The 22,596-nt window shown below is 33.3% G+C and overlaps 2 protein-coding genes across 6 annotated transcripts in view; one reads left to right on the top strand and one right to left on the bottom strand.

The window, feature by feature from the left end:
- The window catches only part of LOC114340777 (ras-related protein Rap-2b), a 607,622-nt gene that overhangs the window by 112,469 nt on the left and 472,557 nt on the right, over positions 1–22,596 (bottom strand). The gene's annotated exons all lie outside the window — the stretch shown is intronic.
- LOC126890475 (G patch domain-containing protein 11-like) lies at positions 13,011–13,855 on the top strand. The gene has a single exon (XM_050659450.1). It carries the CDS (start codon positions 13,051–13,053, stop codon positions 13,831–13,833), a length of 783 nt encoding a protein of 260 aa, XP_050515407.1. The 5' UTR covers positions 13,011–13,050; the 3' UTR covers positions 13,834–13,855.

Below are 22,596 nucleotides of genomic sequence, written 5' to 3'. Positions count from 1 at the left end.
TCTTTTACCTGAATTTTCGAAGAGCTTTATTATTTCATTCGGTATTTCGTCTGGTCCCGTCGCTTTTCTGGTCTTTGCTAATCTTATTGCTTGTTCAATTTCGTCCATAGTTATGTCAGGTCCTGTTGCTCATTAGTCTCAAACTACAAGACTACATTCTTATTAAGAGACGTAACTAATTGAGTTCAAAAATCTGGTTGAGAAAAAACCATAAAAAAATCCACGAGGAAAATAAAATTCCTGTAGCTGGCTTTATACCATAAATCACAAAAATACGAGATCCTTTGTAAAAGGTATATTTAAAATTCCCTAAGTAAGGGTTACAACGACATATCCTGGTGCAGATATCGGTTCAGACCATAACCCTCTAATAGTTGACATCCAAGTGAAGCTCAAAAAAGTCCGAGAAAGCCCCCAAAAACCAAAATTACATATCTCAGCATCCAACAAAACGCTAATAGAAAGTGACCTGAATAATTAGCTAAAGAATTCAACAAATGAAAACAATATTGAAATATGGAACACGTTTAAAGATCTTACCTGGAAAGTAATGGACAAATATACAACAACCATGCAGAGGCACAAAAAACAACAATGGATGACTGATGAAATCCTGGAATTGATGGAGCAGAGAAGAAAAAAGATGTACGAATCATACATAGAAATCATACAATCATAGATGTAGAAAAATTATACTGGCGTCAAACAGCGACAGCTTGCATAAATGGAAAATCAACAGAAATATGCAAAATACAAAGAGGTGTCAGACAGGGTTGTATACTGTCCCCACTGTTATTCAATTTATATTCAGATGGAATATTTAAGGAAGCGCTGCATAATTTGGAATGGGGTGTAAACGTTAATGGAATTCTGATAAATACAATCACATATGCAGACGATACAGTTATTTTAAGTGACGATATGAATGGATTACAACACCTTTTAAATGCCATTGACACAGTTGCAAGAGAGTTTGGCATAAACATAAACTGTTGAAAAACAAAATACATGGTATTTAGCCGTTTGGCCCATCAAGATTCACGGTTATATGTTGAAGGTCATATAATTCAAAGAGTACCCAGTTTTAAATATCTTGGTTGCCATATTGCGGAACAACTAGATCCAGATAGAGAGATAAAATGAAGAATCGAGATAGCCCGCACGACATTTTTAAAAATGAGGTCATTCTTCTGTAATGATAACTTGTCCTCTTGTATGGTGTCGAAGCATGGACATTAAAAATATCCGCCATTAATCGTTTGGAGGCGTTTGAAATGTGGCTGCACAGACGTACACTGAAAATACCATGGACGGATGTGCTGACAAATGTGGCAGTCCTTAAGAGAACAAATGCTGCACGCGAGCTGCTTGACATCAAATATAGAAAGATGGCCTATTTTGGACACGTAGTAAGGGGAGACCGGTATAATATTCTTCCACTTATTATGATGTGTAAAATCGAAGGACGCAGAGGAATTGGTAGAAAACAGGCCTCTTGGTTGAAGAATATCAGGGAGTGGACAGGAACAAAGAAAGCAAAACAACTATTTAGAATAGCTCGAGACAGAGACAGTTTCGCCATGTTAATCGCCAACGTCAAGAGGACTTGATAGGGCACGTTAAGAAGAAGAAGAAGGCTTACATTAAATCACAGAACGTTTTCTGATCATAAAATCCATCATCAGTGTTACTAAAAGCCAAAAAATAGCATGCCTGAACCACCAAAATTTTGTGGGAAAAAACCGTTATTGTAAAAGTTGTTGTGTTATACCCATTATCATCAGCAGCTATTCCATCCATCGTCGGATGAAAGCCTCCCTTAGATGTGTCCATTCATATCTGTTTGCTGTTTTTTGCATCCATTCCTGGCCAGCCATTCGCGTAATATCATCAATCCATCTTGTTTGAGGTCTGGCTCTACTTATTTTGCTTGCCGTTGGTCGCCACTCGAGAATTAGCTTTGTCCAGCAGTTGTCTTCCATTCTTTCTAGGTGTCCTGCCCAGTTCCATTTTTAACATGGCAACCTTCTGGATCACATCTGTTACTTTTAATCGCCTTCTTATCTCTTCATTGGACTTGCGATCACTAAGCTTAATGTTGAGCATTCTCCGTTCCATAGCTCTCTGAGTCACTTGGAGTTTATGGACTACGCTGTTGTTAAAAGCCCAAGTTTCAGTTCCGTATGTCAGAACTGGCAACACGTACTGATCGAACGTTTTTGCCTTTAAGAGGATGGGTACGTATTTTCGGCTGCAATGCTATTCAAATGGGGATTAATTTTTTTCGAATCCTGAGAAAACTAATAAGTATTTTTGAAAAATTTAAACGCAGAATGAAAGATTACGTTATTAGTAAAGGCCGAAAGTCCCTGAGAACTTCTATAATGTTTATTTTAAAAAGTTACAGAAGTGAAAAACTAAGAGAAAATTTAGTGTGATTTTTAATTTCAAATATCTCATTAAAAATAAACTTTTTATTTATTCTAAGGGACTTTTGGCTCTAGGTAATAATTTAGTCTTTCATTCTGCGTTTAAATTTTTTAAAAGTATTTATTAGTCTTTTCAGGATTCGAAAAAAAATGGACACCATGTCCGTGGTAATATTTTCTAAATCTATCTTTGTCTTACAACGCACTCAGTCGAATAGAATATTGTCAGCATATTGTCAGTCAGACATTGACAATTAGTGACAATTTTAAATATTTGACATGGCATCGAGAATATTTTGAGTTGTTGATTAAATAATATTGATATATAGTGTATTTGATAAATAATTCATTTAAGACGTGAACTTAATAAAATGTTATTTATTGTGTATTATTTGTGGCAGATCCAAGCAGAGAATACATTAGGATAATTAATGCTGTGATTTAAGTATTTTGTTGTTAAAGATGTTCAAAATTGTAAGCGTTCCATAGTACAATATATTATTATTACAAAATCACTTTAACATTTTTCCTCTTTTCTCGATTGAGTATTAGTTTTTGTTGTACATATAAATAATTACAATCACTGAATACATAGTGAAAAATTATCACATTTATTAACTGAATTAATAATTTGCAATTATACAAATAATAGTTATCCAAGAACATTCAAAAGCCATCTCTTTAAGTTAATGATAACATTTTCAAGTAGAATGACATTCTAGTAATATTTACATATTCATACCAGTGTGAATTTTACTACGCGTAATTTGCCGTGTAAAGACAGAAAAAGTAGGGATAGCCGTAAAATATTTGCGAATTATGTACCCATGGCCTTAAATTTTTTGGTAAGTTTGATTAAAATACTGTTTGTAATCGACCAAATGCTGCCACGCTAAGGGACATCTTTTGTTTAAATCAGCCTTTAGGGTAAGCTTTGACAGTTCTTTTTTTTGTCCCAAGTATATATTGTACGACTCACCTTTTTTATATTACTGTTATCCAGAGTTATATTCCCATTTATATCTAGAGATTCGTTGGTTAAGTATTTAGTTTTTGCTCGATTTGTTTTTAATCCTATTTCTTTTGATTTGGTATTTAGGTCCAATAGTATTTCCTGCAATTCTTCTCTGTCTTTTGCTATTAGCGTAACATCATCGGCAAATCTCAAATGGTTTAGGTTTTCGCCGTTTACCGTAACTCCTTTATTTGCCCATTCTAAAGTTCGAAACATATCTTCTAGAGTCTAGAGCTAAGGTAAAAGTTTGGGTGAGAGAGAATCTCCTTATCTAACCTCTCTTTAAAGTTTTATCTTTTCTGTTTTTCCTTCTGTTTTTATTTGCGATGTTGCATTGTCATAAATATACTTAATGATTTTTGAATATCGGTCATCAACTCTATTGTTAATTGCTTAAGGCATTAAGGATTGCCCAAATTTCTATTAAGTCAAATGCCTTCTCGTAATCTACCATAGCTATCCAGAATGTTATGTTGTATTCATTTGGTTCTTCGATTAGTGTTCTTATTACTTGTAAATGGTCTAAGGTGCTATAACCTTTTCTGAATCCTTCCTGTTCCCGAGGCTGATAACTATCCACTTTAGTTGTTAGACGCAATGTAATTATCTTCACAAACAGCTCATCCAAGACTGATAAGAGGCTAATGGGTCTGTAGTTTTCTAATTTATATATAATTCCGTTTTTAAATATGACTATTATAAGAGCGTTTAACCAAGCTGTGGGTACTTCACATATTTCTATACATTTGTTAAATATAATTTTTAGCATTTTTACTATTTGTTGTCCTCCATACTTTATCATCTCCAATACTATTCCGTCTTCACCTGGAGCTCTTTTATTCTGCATTGTACTCATCTCGTTTCATATTTCGTCCTCTGTGTTATCTTCTTCTTAACGTGCTCTATCAAGTCCCCTTGACGTTGGCGATTAACATGGCGAAACTGTGTCTGTCTCGAGCTATTCTAAATAGTTGTTCTGCTTTCTTTATTCCTGTCCACTCCCGGATATTCTTCAACCAAGAGGCTTGCTTTTTACCAATTCCTCTGCGTCCTTAGATTTTACCCATCACAATAAGTTGAAGAATATTATACCGGTCTCCCCTTACTACGTGTCCAAAATAGGCCATCTTTCTATATTTAATGTTATTAAGCAGCTCGCGGGCAGCATTTGCTCTCTTAAGGACTACCACATTTGTCAGCATAGCCGTCCATGTTATTTTCAGTGTACGTCTGTGCAGCCACATTTCAACGGCCTCCAAACGATTAATGGTGGATATTTTTAATGTCCATGCTTCGACACCATACAAGAGGACTGACCAAATGTAACATTTATTCATGCGCTTTCGAAGTGTTATACAACATATTCATAAAATACTTAATGATGTTTCAAATATTCCTGGATATTACCCAGGGCAACTGGTTGGAATTTTGAGGATTAAAACCTCACATGTCATTCATATTGAAGTTCAATGGCCAACTGAGCTGTTTTATTTCTTTTGGAGTGACTAGTTTAATTTCACCTTCTTCCTGTGTGACGTTTTCCTATTTAAGTATGTTATCACCTTCATTTGGCTGGAATGTTTCCTCGAGGTATTTACAGAGTTACTAATTGATATTCGTTTTTATTTTTTCTAATTTCTCTTTTAAGCTGTTCAGTGGTGTTTAGTTTAGTTTTATCAGATGGAGCTCTAGATCACTACCACGTCTTTCTGAGTTTGAGTTGGATTTTTTCTCCACGATAAATTTTCTTCATGGTAATTATTACCTTTATCTAAACTTTAAATTCCTCAGAGAAATTCCTCAATCCACCAAATATAAAGAAAGAATCGTGGATGACAAACGAGATTTCAGATATGATGGAAGACAGCCGAAAGTTCAAAGATAAGGACACGACAATATACAAAAGGATAGACAAAAAGACGCAGAAGGCCAGATGAAAATCATATTATAACAGCGGAATTATAGATAGGTAATAATGAAGAGTTGAAAAACAAAAAGATACCAAAAATAATACAAAATAAAAATGTATACCATTTTTATTCAGTTGCAATGCGAAGGCAAAACAATCTTACTTTTCAATTAGAATACGGAGCGCAGCTTGGTAAAGTTCCAACGGAAAATCGCGATTCAGAGGACTGGACTGCGCTCCGTATTCTAATTGAAAAGTAAGATTGTTTTGCCTTCGCATTGCAACTGAATGAAATTGGTATACATTTTTATTTTATAGTCATATTACTCCTTAGAATAACCAGGTGCATTTTCCGTTGGAACTTTACCAAGCTGCAGACGGGGGATGTGAATTGCATAGTGTAGAATTCCTTCCCTTTGTCTTCACTGCAGCATCCATGTGCTTGCAAATTGTAGAAGCCTTGGAGGTGTCACCAGGAAAGTGTACCAATAAGTTTTCAATTTAAAAATCTTTTAGTAATGTTTTTAATATTTTCAATATTATTAATTTTGCTATTAGGATTGAAAACTAATTCATCTTTTAAAAAGATACCAATAAATCTAAAGAAAAGGGTATTCAACAGTTGTATTCTACCAGTTATCACCTATGGTATGGAGACGATGACCCTTACAGAGATATCAGCCAATAGATTAAGAAGGACACAGAAGGCGATTGAATGAGCTATGTTAGGAATATTTCCGAGTCGTAGAGGAAGACCACAAAAAAATGGCTAGACGACATTAAAGCAAAAATGGGGAGAAACGGGCACCAAATAGCACCAAACGGAGAAGAATGGAGAACTATTGAGGAGGCCGTTGTCCAGGAGTGGATGCAAACAGGCTGAAGAAGAAGAATAATAATGAAGTATCTTATGCAAAGTACCTACCTTCTAGTGGCGGGATAAGGGTAACAATACATTGGCTTATAGGGAAGTCCTTAAAATACTGATGACATGTATAGAATCATTTATAATAGAATAGGTAATTTAAAAAATCCAATAGAAATACCAGCTTTGTCTATGTAATGAATAAAAAACTAATGTCAAGTTTTATTATCACAAATGATTTTCATAATAAAGAAAACTAATAGCTCAGAATAATTTTTGAGCACAATTGTGCTAAAAATTAAACAAATCAAATTCGAATTGATCAAATAAAGCATAATTGTAGGCAGCATTATTGGATCGAATATATTATAGCAATCTGCATTGTATTTATTGGTCTAGTAACTCAATAGAAACAAATTTATTCATTTCGTAATCAAAATGCAAATTATACTTAAATTACAGTAATTTTCATAATTAAAATTGCTGCATAGATTACCATAAAGACGTAATCGCTCATTAGAATTTATGTAATCAGAGCATCGAAAGATTATTATTTAAATTAACATTGTTAAGTAAGTTCAACAGGTAACTTCAAGTTTATAGTCCCCTTATTTACTTTACTTTATCGTATCCGGACATGTCATTCATAAAATTTCGGCCCAGTATCGGGCTACGTCGGTTCCATCTTTGTTTCCCAGCCACAAATCTTCGAGGGTACACCGATGAGGACAGTCTCTGCATGTAAGAAGATGTTCCACATTCTTTGTTTCTCCACAGTCACAGTTCACATCATCTTTGTCAATTTCCCCCCCATTTTACCATGTTTGACTTCACTGGAGCGACCCCCGTTCTTATCCTATTCATAGTTGTCCAAGTTTTAAAGTCTATAGACTGACCGATCCATTGAATCTCGGGAAGAGAAAAATACTCAAATCAATGGAAAAATTCCAATAGTTGGCTGTATACCATAGTTTAAAAAACTCATACAGAAGTAACAACTTCAAGTTGTATACTGGTATAAAATGGTTTATTAAAAAACTTCATAAAAAGTCGTGCAAAACGTTTTCGTTCTAATTCAGAACATCTCCAGTGCCTAGAATGAAGTATTAACATTATTGACATTTACACACACTCAGACCTATATTAGTTAGCTTTTTTCTATTAATTCATTCATACAATAACCACTTGGTTTGGAAGCATCTCATGTTATATTTCGAAAACAACATAAAGTTCAATTAGATTTTGCTGCCACATATTTTATTTCCCCTTTTCGTTATTAATTCCATTACATAATTTTATTCAATTTAATATTTAAAATTATTTCTTTAACATTATCATTCACTTCCGGATCTGTATTTTCTTTTAGTTACTTTAACTTCACAACTCCTATCCAATCTCAACAGACAGAATTAATCATTACAACAGTATGCAGCTAAATCTAAACACTTCCCATCTTGTTAGGCAACCAATAGTACATATCTTTAAAACATATAAAATTAGAACTTTGCTTTATTTACCATCCAATCCTTCCACGTCAGGTTATTAATTGTTTACTATGTAGTATATATCTCATTTTATTATACTAAATTAAACTTTCACCTTATCATTTTACAATCGATGACGTCACACTTTTAACCATGGATTATACCAACCTTAAATCCTACAATCCAAAAGTTTTTTCTGGAATAGAGAGTTGCTAATTTAGATTTAAAAATAGACTCTAACTTTTAAACAATTGAAGTTCTTAACCAAAAATTGATTTTGTCTTATCTTGTCATGCCACTCTTTGTCATGTCATATTGAAAGTACATTTCTTATTTTATCAGTTGGTCTGTGCCCATTGAACTGGCAAGTAAGTAGTTTTTCGAGCAGGGAAGCATGTTGCCCTTTAACCATGTACTAATTTTAATCCTTTAACATCGAGTGGTATTCACCATATCTTCTTTAAATCCATCATGTAAACCATAATATTATGATGTGACCACTTTAATTAATGTGCTAGTTTCAACTAATTAGCAGAATGTAAGTATTCTCCACATGTTTTTTCTAATTAACAGTCACAATTTTAACCTTTTTTGCCTTCAACTAACGTGGAAATACTTCATTCTAGACACTGAAGATGTTCTGAATTAGAACGAAAACGTTTTGCACGACTTTTTATAAAGTTTTTTAATTAACCATTTTATACCAGTATACAACTTGAAGTTTTTACTTCTGTATGAGGAAAATACTCAGGCTGCAATGTTCCAAGGAAACTTTTCCTGGATTTTAGTCGCTTTCGTAGTGTTCGAGCTTTGTATAGGGCATGCTGCTCGTCCGCAATCTATTTAATTTTCTCTATGTGCTCTGAAACTCCTCTGCGTGTTGAAAGTTCTGCAAAACCCGCTGCTTTATATAGATTTGAGATTGGAGTTGGTTTCATGCACCCCGTTACTATCCTGCATGTTTCATTTAGCGCAGTATTGACTTCTTTAGCGTGGGTAGATCTGCCCCAAACTGGGCACGCATATTCAGCAATTGAGAAACACAGTGCCTGTGCCGTTGTTCTTAAGACGCCAGGACATGCACCCCATTTACTTCCCGTTAGCATTCTGAGTATGCTGTTCCTAGTTGTTACGTTCCCTCTCGTTTTTATGTACGTCAATTTTGTCTGTAGGTGAGGGATCGGTTCAGAGTTACTCCCAAGATATAGGTATAGGTTTGTCTGTGTGTTCTAGTGTATTACCATTCCACGCAATTTGGAGTTTTCGCTTGGTTTCCTTTGCGCGAAGGGGGAAGACGCAGGCTTGGGCTTTAGAGAGATTGGGTCTCAGAGAATTCTGCAGATAGTACTCGGTCATTGTTTTTAAGGCAGTTTCCAGTTTCTCCTCCACATTTTTAAAGCTATTTCCTTCCGCATATATTGCAAAATCGTCAGCATAGAGGAAATGCTTGCTTTCAGTAGGAGTAGGTTGGTCGTTTGTGTATACAGGGTGTTTGGTAAAGAATGGTCCATAACTTAACCTTAGATTCTTGAGCTGAAAACAGGTCGATATAAGCTAACTTACCTTAGTACGAAAGTTGATAATAACTGAAATACAGGGTGTCAAAATTAAACTTTTATTTTATTTATTCTTGAATATTTCCTGACAGACATGGGATAACAACACGAAATTTGGTAAGCTGGGTTTTTTTTGGGATTAGAAATCTAAATTTACTACCAAAAATGATGTATTACCCAGAGGGCGCCACATACGCCTTTCAGCGCTCATTTAATAGGTTCAATTTTTTTTATTAAATACATACTATTTGTATAAATTATAAATATTGTATCAAAACAGACTAAACGAGAAACTTAAAAACATAACTTTCAATAACATCGAGGACCACTACAATTACATTAAAGAAAGTATTCACTCTGCAGCAAAAGAAGCCCTTGGATATTACGAAAAGAAAAACAAAAATACTCCATACTGGTGGGATGAAGAAATAGACACAGCGATAAAACAACAGAAACAAAAGTATGAACAATATTTAAGTGCAAAAACAGATACCAATTGGTCTAATTACAAAAACCAACAAGCTAAGGTGAGACAAATGATAAGACAGAAAAAAAATGAATCCTGTGATCAAAACTGTCAAAAAATAAATACGTACATAGGAGGAACCAGAAGTACACAAAGCTGGAAACTTATTAAATCTCTTAGGACCAACGACAAGAAAAAAGATTTAATCTCACCAATTTCGTTAGAAGCATGGGACATGTACTTCAGTAAACTGTTACAAGAAGATCGAGTAGAATTCAAAATAAAAGATAATAACCAAAACATACGCGTTGAAGCATCTCCTATAAGAATCACGAAAAAGGAAGTAAAGGATATTTGTACTTCACTCAAAAACAAAAAAGCACCCGGACCTGGCAATATACCCTCAGAACTAATAAAAAATGGAACTGAAAAACTATATGAGCACCTGACAATACTCTTTCAAAACTGCATAAACAAAGTAGAGGTTCCAGCCGAATTTAAAACCTCCTGGTAGATCGACCATAGACCACCTTTTTTGTATCACTCAACTTATAGAAAAAAAGGTTGCCGTAAATCAAGAAGTCCACTTTTTGTTTGTTGATCTAAAAAAGGCCTACGATAGCATCCCCCAAAATAAGTTATGGAACACTCTAAGACAAACGAACATCAACTCAAATCTCATAACAGCAGTGGAAAAACTATATGATAACGCCAACGCCAAAGTTAAAATAGGAACGAATGTTTCCAAAGGTTTCGTAGTAGACAAAGGACTGAAGCAGGGATGCTGCCTATCGCCGACACTTTTCAAAATATATCTGGAACAAGCATTGAAACTTTGGAAGCGGAAATGCAGCGGCATGGGTATACAATTAAATAATAACAACCTGTACACTCTATGTTTTGCTGATGATCAAATTGTGATTGCTAACGAATATGACGATCTGGAATACATGACTCGAAAATTAATCGAAGAATACAAAAAATGGGGATTAGAAGTTAACATAGATAAAACAATGTACATGAACATCGGTGGCAACGAGCAGAGTCTAATTTTAAATGACGGACAACACATTAAGTACAACAATAAATATTCTTATTTAGGAGTAGAAATCACGGACGACGGCAAATCAGATCAGGCTATAAAAAAACGAAACATTCAAGGTAGAAGGGCCATATCGCAACTAAATAGTATTATTTGGGATCGACATATATCCAAAAAAAATAAACATCGAATATACAACACTATTATAAAGAGCATAGTAATGTATGGAAGTGACGTGTGGCAATTAAAGACAACTACTGAAAGAACACTACAGCCACGGAGATGGATTACTGGAGACGTGCCGCAGGAAAATCAAAACTCGAAAGAGTTAATAACCAACGTATACGAGAGATTATGGGAGTCACACATACGATTGTCGAAGATATAAGAGTACAACAATTAAAGTGGTATGGACATGTGCAGAGAATGCCAGAACACCGTCTGCCCAAACAGATTCTAGATTGGTCACCAAATGGAAAAAGAAAAAGAGGCCGACCCAGAAAGAGCTGGAGATAAGGAATAGACAGAGAGATCCGAGAGAGAGGTTTAGACGAAGACCTTTGGGAAGATAGAGATGCATGGAGATTGGGCATCGGAAGACGTCGGAGGACGTTTTAAACCGATTATATATATACATACTTTTTGAATCAACACTTTTATTCTCTTAATATTGCTACTTAAAAAAGGTATACTACATTCATCTCGCTAAACTTAACTGTTTTCGAGATAAACGCATTTTAAATCTGCCATACAACATAATTTTTTGCATAATATCATTGTAGTTATACCCGACAAATATACCTGAAACCATAATATCTGTGCCAGTTCTCATATCTATGTCATTGTCACTGTATAATTATTTAAACAATCTTTATTTAAACAAATTAAAATTGTATAAATAATAACTAAATGAGTTTACTATAACAAAACAAATCAACTTGACATTTAATAATGCGTTACTTAGATGGATCTACTCGAGTTACTTGGGAACAAAAAAAGAATGATGAAAATTGCGCCATGGGAAGCCGAGAAAATGCATTTTTTAACGTATACCGATTTTGAACTTTGAGATTAAATTTTCTAAAACCTAATTTTTGATTGGAATTTTGCTATTTTTGGCATTTTTCACTCGTAATATCGATAGTTTTTATTATAATAATATATGTTATGAGTACTTTAAAGATATGAAAATTGTTGTGGAGAAAGAGGACCGAAATAAAAAGGTGATGGTTTAAAAATTATGACTATATTATTTATATGTTTGCCGTAAATGCCGGTCAACTTCCTGAGGCCGCTTAAATAGTCCAATTTCAATTCTGTAAAGTACATTAGATAGGTACAGTATGTTTTTATACAAAAATCATAGTTATTCTTATGTATCATAATTATTGTGGTTATTATAGCGACCGCAAATTTTTAAATTACAATTTAATTGTTGCTAAACTGTTCATTCAATTTCCATTGGCTTCCAGAATTATAATCTATACGAAAAGAGCTTTTACAATACCAAGTAGTTTAAATATTGATAAACAATTACTTATCTAAAATTTTAGTTAAATATTAATGATTTTGTTGGAAAAACCCGCATTTTTCGTGGAAAATTTTCGTCGAAGTAAATTGGGAAAATACGTCTCTATGTAGAATTTAATTACAGTGAATTTTTATTTGAGTGTTTTTGGTGTAAAGTCACAATCTTTGGATTTATAGAACAAAAATTGAAAAAAACACGATTTTCGGGCGCCATTTTGTTTATAAAAAAGTAGCACACTATCGGCGGACTTTGCATACCTATATTATTAATATATAGAATAATAAGATTCGATTCCAGCAATGAAATTGCTGGTAAATGACTTTTCCCAAAAATGGTCTATTCTCGGATAATTTGCCCAGACTATTAGCGGATATACCATTTTCTGAAAATTTTCGGAGTGCAGGTAAGACGCGTTTCGGCACGCACAACACCTAAACCTGTAGCTCTAGCACGGTTATGTTTTGTTATTGCAAAATTATAATTTTTAATTTGAATCAAAATATTATACGTTAAAATAAATTTTTTTTGTAGGACAAAAATGAGGAGATATCGTCGAGCACCACACGAGTAAGTAAAATATACAGTACAAAACTCTTAATTGTTATTTCTTTTTTCTACAATCTTTTCTCTAAAATAAAGGTTTATCTATTGGTATTTTTAAGAGTTGGGAAAATTTTATTTTGTTTTCTTTTGACGTTGACATTGAAGTTTAAACTGTAAATTGGTGTCTTCAAAAAATTATCATTAAGAGAGATGTCAGATTCTGACGATGATTATATGTCGTTTATGGTTCTGGTGGACAGTAAGGATGATGTACGCCCAAGTCTTTTATTTAACAGAGAAAAACGCAAAATGAACGTATTTAAGAAAAAATTAGAACCCTCAACCAAGCGCAAAAAATCACTACATGAGCTAGAAAGACAGACTAGGGAACGAGGTTTAAACACAGCAATTTCTAATGAAAATAAGGGATTTCAGTTATTGGCAAAGATGGGCTTCAGACAAGGTGAAAGACTTGGAAAATCCAAAACTGGTATCAAGGAACCAATTGGTGTTATAGTTAAACAAGGCACTTCAGGAATCGGCCGTGAATCTCATTTGAAAGACATATTTAATAAAAAGCAGCAGCAAAAACTAAAACACTTGAAACACTTTGAAAATCGATTTAGACTAACTTTCAAGGAAAGAATCAATTTAGATAAAGTAAGAAAAGATTTATTAAATGCACAAAGAATTTGCGAAGAATTGGATTTTAGATTGAAAATTAAAGATCCTGTTGAGGAATTCTTTTGGACCAAAGAGACAATCAAAAAACGTAGAAAAATGGAAAATAATAAAGTGTTAGATGACACTGACAGCAGCAGTGATGATGAGAACTTTGAAACATACATTACAGAAGAGAATCTATTTACATTAATAGAGTATCTTAGAAGTAAACACTTATATTGTATATACTGTGCGATTACAGGTATAGGCATAAAAGACCTGGAAGATAATTGTCCAGGGCCTTATAGAATGGATCATGATGATGAATAAAAATTATAAATTGAGATCATAACTTTTTCTGTTTTTATTTGAATTAATTTTTTTTAACCCTTAACTACAGACATTCCAATATTACCACGTAATTACAGATCCCCGGCATTTTTTTACCGGTCATTATAAAATAGAGTCAAAATATAAAGTTAATCATAAAAAACAAAAAATGTGCATTATTTGTTTTTATGGAATCTCTAGATATGGGAAAAATGGTAAAATGAGTGAATTTAATAATATAATACAAGATTTTTGAAGAATAATGTATTAAACGAGAATTTTGGTAACATTTTTGGTCTATTGAAACAAACGGCCATAAATGCTATGAACAAAAATTTAGACTTTTTTTAACAAATAAACGTAACATAGAATCAAAAAGGAAACATAAAATAGCATTTACAAAAATTTTTATACCCATGAGAAAAAATCTGCAAGGGGTAAAATTGTCACAGAATTAAATGGCAATTACATTTTTCCAAAGTTGCCTCATAATTTTTATTTTTAAATTTAACATTCACTGAAGGTCCAGGATGACTTCCAAAGTCCATTTATTTACTTTTTCCCTAAAAACACAAAAAAATAATATAAACATTTCACATTTACAAATATAGTACCCATTTCAAAATACTTGCTTAAAACAGACATCCGGTAACTTTTACCGGTTAAGATTTTTGATGTGTGCTACAAAAGAAAATATTGAAAATACACACTACACGCTTTGACTAGCATTTTTATACAAACTGCCCGAGAGGTACAGAGACACATGAACTTGTAAGTGGTGAGGTTACCATGAAATCCGCATTTTGGGAATGCCTACCGGTAAAAAATACCGGATCTCTGTAGTTAAGGGTTAATGGCATGGACTTTATGTCATTCAGCCAGTCACAACATGAGTATTAGTGTCATGTGTAGTGTGTATGTTGGGTAAGTGTCTTGTTACTTTGCAAAGTCGACGAAAGTTATGTTATTTATTTGTAACTGTGGTTTTCAATAAATGTTAAATGTTTTGCGTAAAAAAGAGGAGTCAATAGAAGAACTAAACTGTTAAACTTGTCCCCTATTTGGATACCCATGGTAATATTATGATTACATTAATACTTTGTGTTTTTCTAGATTATCCTATCAAACGAATATTTAAAATCCTTTAAAAATTTTGCCGAAAATGGGAATTATTAAGATGGAACCATAATTTCCAATTTCATCTAAAGACCCTTTTTTGAACAGTGGTATTGTAACTTTTAGTATATTTGGGAAAATTCCGCCAATAAGACAATATTGAGAGTCCGGTCCTGATAGCAAGCAAATCTTACAGCTTTATATCGGTCCTGACAAATTTATAAATTCAAGTAGTTAAAAGTTGAAATATAATTTAATTTTTACATTGTTTGCAAGATAAAGTTTAAATGTGACAGTGTGTTAAAATACCAACGATTCTGTGAGTACAAAATTGCATTATTTATATCTAACCATAAAATCAGAAGTTAAAAGGCAATATTTTATCGATTTCAATCCAAATTATCGATTATCGACAACAACTTTTTGCTGATTCAAGTAATTAGGCTGCCGTCTAATTTTGTTAAGAGGCCAGGTCCGGCTTCAGATCCGCTGTTCCAATGCATGTAAATTTTCAACGGGACGATGGCTGAACCGGAATTAGCTACTACTTCACGAAATACACCGACAACGTCACATATCTCTTACTCTCATGCATTAAACAGTTTTAAACATCCTTCAAAAGACCAAGGTATCATACTTTCAACCATACAAGGAATACAAGTTTTCGAATATGTAAAAGCTGTTGGATCAATAGTACAGCCCAAAAACGTTATTTGGGCATCCAGAATCGCAAACAACCGCATCTGCATCTACCTCTCGTCTAAATATATAGTTGACCAATTTCTTAGCTCCCACAAACATGTAATTATTGACGGCAACCAAATTGAAGTAAGAAGATTAATAACTCCTGCCCAGAGATTAATCATATCAAGTGTATGTCCTACTATACCTAATAGCATAATTGAAGACCATCTAAAAACTATGGGTATAAAATCCGTCTCCAACATGACGTTTCTACGAGTAGGCATGCAAGACCCGGAATACAGCCACGTGCTTAGCTTTAGAAGGCAAATCTTCATAAGTCCTTTAGAAAATGCATCGATTCCTGACTCATTCCTAATTTCATTCGACAATACATCATATAGAATATACATTTCCATAGACGGTTTAAACTGCTCCAGATGCAAGACGGTCGGACATCAAGATTCTGACTGTCCTTCTTTATCATCATTAAGTAGTCCAATTAATCAAACGGAAACTGACCATCAAGTGAACGTACTCAACTCTGCCAATAAAGAATATAGCCAGCCAGAAGAACAACCACGGAAAGAACATGAAGAAGGTACCCAGACATTAAAGGAACCGAAACTTAACATCACAAAAAATCACGAATTAACATCAGCCACAAACGACCAAACCACTTCCTTACAAACAAACAAAGAACTACAGATTTCGTCACAACCACAAATATCCCAAGATTCAGTAATTGAAAGCGATAGAAAAATCTCTGAAGCTATTCATGTTACTAAAAGACAAATTTCCACTTCTCCCGAAATCATTGAAAATGACCTACCTCCTCCCACTACTGAAAAACAAAAAAATAAAAAGCCTAAAACTCAAGATTCTATTCCAGATATTCTCAATGAAATTAAAGAAAAAATTGAAAATAGAATCCCTTCCTTCACACTTTCTTTTCATGAAATATGTGATTTTCTGTCAAATTCCCTTCACTCAAAACATCCTGAACTTATTGCTAAAAATTATTCAAATGAAAGCGATGAAATCAAAGAAATTCTAAACTTTATATATTCTCAAACACAAAATAAAAGTTTAAAAAACAATATTACCAGATTGAAGAAGAAACTACTTCTAAGCAGTCTTTCTTCTACTGACGAAACTGACTACGAATCAAGTTCTCAAGTAAATAGTTAAAATGGCCAATAATACATTCATATTACAGTGGAACCTCAATGGTTATTTTACCCATATAGAATCCATCAAGCTTCTTATAAACGATTATCTTCCTTTAGTCATATGCATAGAAGAAACCCATTTCAAACATCAAAATGTAACATTAAAAAATTATGTTCCTTTTCTAAGAAACCGAGTTACAGATCATTCAAGCGGCGGAACAGCAATTTTCGTAAGGGATGACATAGAGTCAACCGAAATACAACTGCAAACAAACCTGGAAATAGTTGCAGTGTCAGTCACCCACAAAATGAAAATCAATATTTGCAACGTATACTTACCTCATCCTACTGATTTAGATATAACTGAACTAAGCAATGTTTTAAACCAAATTCCACACCCAAAAATAATATTAGGCGATTTTAACTGTCACAACAGTACCTGGGGAAGTAACAAAACCGACAAATGTGGTAATCTCTTAAACAATCTCATCGACAATTTAAATTTAGTGTTACTGAACACTGGCAAATCTACTAGGTTCAATTCATACAATGGTACATTTTCAGCTATAGATCTCTCTTTATGCAGTCCGTCGCTAGCTACTTTATTATACTGGGACACATTGGGGTATTTATATGATAGTGATCATTTCCCTATCACAATAAACATAGATACTAATGATATATTGACTTTTCCAATTCACCAAACATGGAAAATAAAGTCAGCTGACTGGGATTTGTATCGAACACTTATAGAAGGACAAACCAACAACTTTAATTTAACCAATACCGCAAACGAAAAGCTGGAACTATTTAATAATATTATTATTTCTGCAGCAACAATCGCAGTGGGAAAAACAAAATCTAGTAAAAGGCAGCCAGTTCCTTGGTGGAATAACGAAATTGCGCAAGCACTTACTTTGTCTAAACACGCTTTCAACGTTTATAAGAAACATAAAACTATCGATAACCTTATAATTTTTAAAAATCTCAGAGCAAAAAGCAGACAATTGATCAAGAAAGGAAAACGAGACAGTTGGAAAAAGTATGTGGCTTCAATAAATCCTTCCACTCCCATAGGCGACATATGGAACAAAGTACGCAGAATAAAAGGAACAAAATACTTCCGAGGCATAGATACGCTATCATATAATAACCAAATGCATTCAAACAAGGTAGCTATTCCAGAAATACTAGCAGATATATATGAACTTAATTCTAGTGATTCCAACTATAGCATATCTTTTTTAGAATATAAAAATCTAATGGAATCGTCAAATATACAAATCACCGAGAGCGACAATCCAATAAACAAACCCATAAGTCTTCAAGAATTAGAATTTTGTTTAAGCGCAAAAAATTCGACGCCAGGACCTGATGATATCCACCCTCTTTTCTTACGAAATCTTCCTCTAAATGCAAAACTAATATTAGTTGATATTTTTAATAATATTTTCATTCAGCACGACTTTCCTGATCTATGGTCGCAAGCAACTATAATTCCAATCCTTAAATATAATAAACCAAAAGACGATCCAAATTCCTATCGTCCAATCTCACTTACTTGCTGTACCTGCAAACTTTTAGAAAAAATCCTTAATTATCGTCTTAAATGGTATCTCGAAAACAATAACCTAATAAGTATCAGACAAAGTGGATTTCGTACGGGTAGATCCACAACAGACAATCTAATAACCCTTGAATCAGCTGTACATGAATCTTTTATGCACAATCAAAAACTTATTGCCGTATTTTTTGACATAAGAAAAGCTTTTGACACAACATGGAGACATCTTATACTAAAAACACTTCAAGAATGGAATGTCCAAGGGCATATGTTGTCGTTTATTAAAAATTTTCTAGAAACACGAACTTTTCGAGTTAGAGCCAATGGATTCACATCTTCCAGACGAGTACTGCAAAATGGCACTCCACAAGGATCTACTCTAAGTCCTACACTCTTTCTGATTGTAATAAATAGTATTATACATCAAATAAAGCTGCCTGTATTTACTAGCCTATATGCAGACGACTTAGTCATTTATCTAAAAACAAATAATGTAACTCTGGGATCACATATATTGCAAACGGCCTTACATACAATTGAAAACTGGTCGCAAAACACGGGTTTTATATTTTCTGGCGAAAAGACACGTTATTTAATTTTTAGCAAAAGGAAAGACTATCCTAATATTCAATTAACACTTAACGGAGTTATGCTGAAGCAGTCAGAAGAAATAAATTTCTTAGGACTTTCTTTTGAACGTGACTTAAAATGGAAAAACCACGTAACGAATCTGCAACGTTCTTGCCAATCCAGAATTAACCTACTAAAAATGCTGTCAAATACCTCTTGGGGGGCTGATACAACAACTTTACTTAATCTATATAGATCATTAATAAGAAGTAAATTAGATTACGGCTGTTTATGCTACGATACTGCTAACAAAACATCTTTAAAAAAACTTGACTACATTCAAAATACGTGCTTGAGATTGGTTTTAGGTGCCACAAGAACTAGTCCAGTAAGTAGTTTACAAGTTCTGGCTAATGAACTCCCTTTAAGCCAACGAAGGCAACTTCTATCACTGAATTACGTTGCCAGAATTTCAGCAAACAAAAGCAACGTAACCTACTCAACAATATTCTACAAAACAAATATATTTTCTGATCATTACGAAAACATTGCAAGAAATATGCTACCATTTCCTGAGCGAACAAAACGTATTGGTTTTAATTTAGAACAGTTCAGTCTCACTATACCCATTCATGTAAATTTTCCTCCCTGGATGATCAAACCTCCAAAAATAGATATGTCTCTAAAAGATCTCCCTAAACATTCCACACATCCTTTCCTTATCCAGCAAGCTTTTAAAAATTTAATTTCCAAATACCCAACAACTCATCGAATCTTCACTGATGCTTCCAAATGTGATGAAGGACATGCTGCAGCTTATATCTGCGGAAACATCAAGTCTACCGTACGAATCCCAACAAATTGTTGTATATATACCGGAGAACTTACAGCAATTCACCAGGCAATGAAAAAATGTGGTTCTATCCATGAAAGCAAATTTGTGATTATCACCGATTCAATGAGCGCATTACTTGGGATAAAACAGCTATATACAACTCACGCTATACTTCTCAAAATCAAAGAAGAATTATCTTATCTACAGAATCAACAGAAAGATATTCTCTTCATCTGGGTACCTTCCCATATGGGAATAATTGGCAACGAGGAAGTGGACTCTCTAGCAAGCAATGCAACTACCGACCAAAGTATTTCTATCACAGATCAAATACCTTGGACTGATCACAAAGTAAATATCAAAGGTCATGTCCACAGAACGTGGCAAACTACTTGGGATCAGACTAACAACAAACTAAAAGAATGCCTAAGTCAAGTAGGAACTAAACTCATGTTACCAAGAAATAGAAAAGACCAAGTCATCATCAACCGACTCCGAATAGGACATACGTTACTAACACACAAGCATATCTTCAACAAGGAGGCCGCTCCGATGTGTACCAATTGCAACACGCAACTGACAGTGAAACATATAATTATCGAGTGTCCAGTGTACCAGAAAGAAAGGATCGCGTGTGCTCTTAGTGACAATATTAAAAGTGTACTGACTTCAAACCTAAACTCCTTATTAAATTATCTCAAAATGACTAAACAATACACCAGATTGTAAAGCATTTTTATATAATAATATGTATCTTACTGTTTGTGTATGTCCCCCCGCTAATAACCCTTAGTGGTTGATGCGGGTTTATTTGTGTAAATAAAAAAAAAAAAAAAAAAAAAAGACAATATTATGAAGTATAACGAATTTGTCAATAATATCGATAATTTCAACAATTATTTTTTTGTTCAAGAAATAAAAATCTGTACAATGCGAATATTTCCAACTATATAAAATATTCCCAATTTTAGTATCACTTCTAGTAGTGCCTATCCGTTTTGGATGTTGGCGATCATCATGGCTATTTGTATTTTGAACACTGCTCCTCTGCAAATTTTTGTAGTTATTGTGTTAAGGCATGTACTTATTTATTCTTGACAGTCACCTCCCTCCTATTCTTCCTCCTATCTTTCCCTGTATTATCAACATATTGCATGAAAAGTTGAGTCAAATAGACCATATAACGTACAAAAATTTTTAAGACGATTCGTCAATTAGTTTAAATATTATTCAATTTGTTTATCCTAAAGAGCTTTTTTTGCAATGTTATTGTCCAAAAAATAATAATGATATAACAATTATGTGGAAACCACGTAAAAGAAGAATAGTTATATTTTCAACGCACTTTAAAAAATCATTAAAAAGTCATTTTTATTATTCCGAAAACATTTTTCTAAAGTAGGGTCATCATTGGCTTATAAACAATTTGAATAACGTTGTTAATATTACTCGAGACTAAAACTACTTCGGGATTTGAAAAGCTGTTATTTTTACATGAATTTAAAAAAACACTTTTTCGCCTAGATTAATCAGGGTGAAAGCTAGCCACTTTTTTTTATTTAATTCAGAGCTACTGTGTTTATAACAATTGAACAACCTAACTAGCGCCATTTTGAAGTTCAAGGTATACGCTGTGAGCTCGTACGTAGAGGGGATATTTACAAATTCGCGAACGTCAGTAGTGGCAAGTCTGTAAACGTTTACCGGAAATTTGACATAAATGTCAAAGTGATTAATTTAAAATTAAAATTAAAAACATTAATATTAAAAAAGATTAGTTGGTCAAAGCTGTGGTATATATTTTTACCTTAAATATACTTACGTCTTAAATAATGAATTTAAGTTTTTTTAATGTTCCGTAATATGTAATTATAAATTAATCTTAGCGCCATCTACACGATAATTGTGAAAGTATCCGAAGTAAGAAATTCATATTTTATCAATAGAACGTCAAAATGATTAGCAAAATCTTAAAAAAATCGATTACAATTTAATTACTTTTTTGCGTTGTAAATATTAAGCGATAACAATTAAATAATAAATTTAAAAATTACCGGTAAAAGTTGAATTAATAACCGCTAGGAGTGACACCAGCGAAGCTCACAGCGTATAGGCTGTGAGCTCGTACGTAGAGGGGATATTTATAAATTCGCGAGCGCCAGTAGTGGCAAGTCTGTAAACGATTACCGGAAATTTGACATAAATGTCAAAGTGATTAATTTAAAATTAAAATTAAAAACTTTAATTATAAAAAATATTAGTTGGTCAAAGCTGTGGTATATATTTTTACCTTAAATATACTTACGTTTTAAATACTGAATTTACGTTTTTTAATGTTCCGTAATATATGTGATTATAAATGAATCTATATTAATCTTAACGCCATCTACACGATAATTGTGAAAGTATCCGAAGTAAGAAATTAATATTTCATCAATAGAACGTCAAAATGATTAGCAAAATCTTAAAAAAATTTATTACAATTTAATTACTTTTTAGCGTTATAAATATTAAGCGATAACAATTAAATAATAAATTTAAAAATTACCGGTGAAAGTTGAATTAGTAATCCGCCAGGAGCGACACCAGCGAAGCTCAGAGCGTATACGCTGTGAGCTTGTACGTAGAGGGGATATTTATAAATTCATGAGCGCCAGTAGTGACAAGTCTGTAAACGTTTACTGGAAATTTGACATAAATGTCAAAGTGATTAATTTTAAATTAAAATTAAAAACATTAAGTATAAAAAATATTAGTTGATCAAAGCTGTGGTTTATATTTTTACCTTAAATATACTTACGTTTTAAATACTGAATTTGCGTTTT

The sequence above is a fragment of the Diabrotica virgifera genome, chromosome 8 (assembly GCF_917563875.1).
Source record: "Diabrotica virgifera virgifera chromosome 8, PGI_DIABVI_V3a".
Lineage (NCBI taxonomy): Eukaryota > Metazoa > Arthropoda > Insecta > Coleoptera > Chrysomelidae > Diabrotica > Diabrotica virgifera.
The sequence above is the reverse complement of the archived record's forward strand: the minus strand, read 5'-3'. Positions and strand labels throughout refer to the sequence as shown.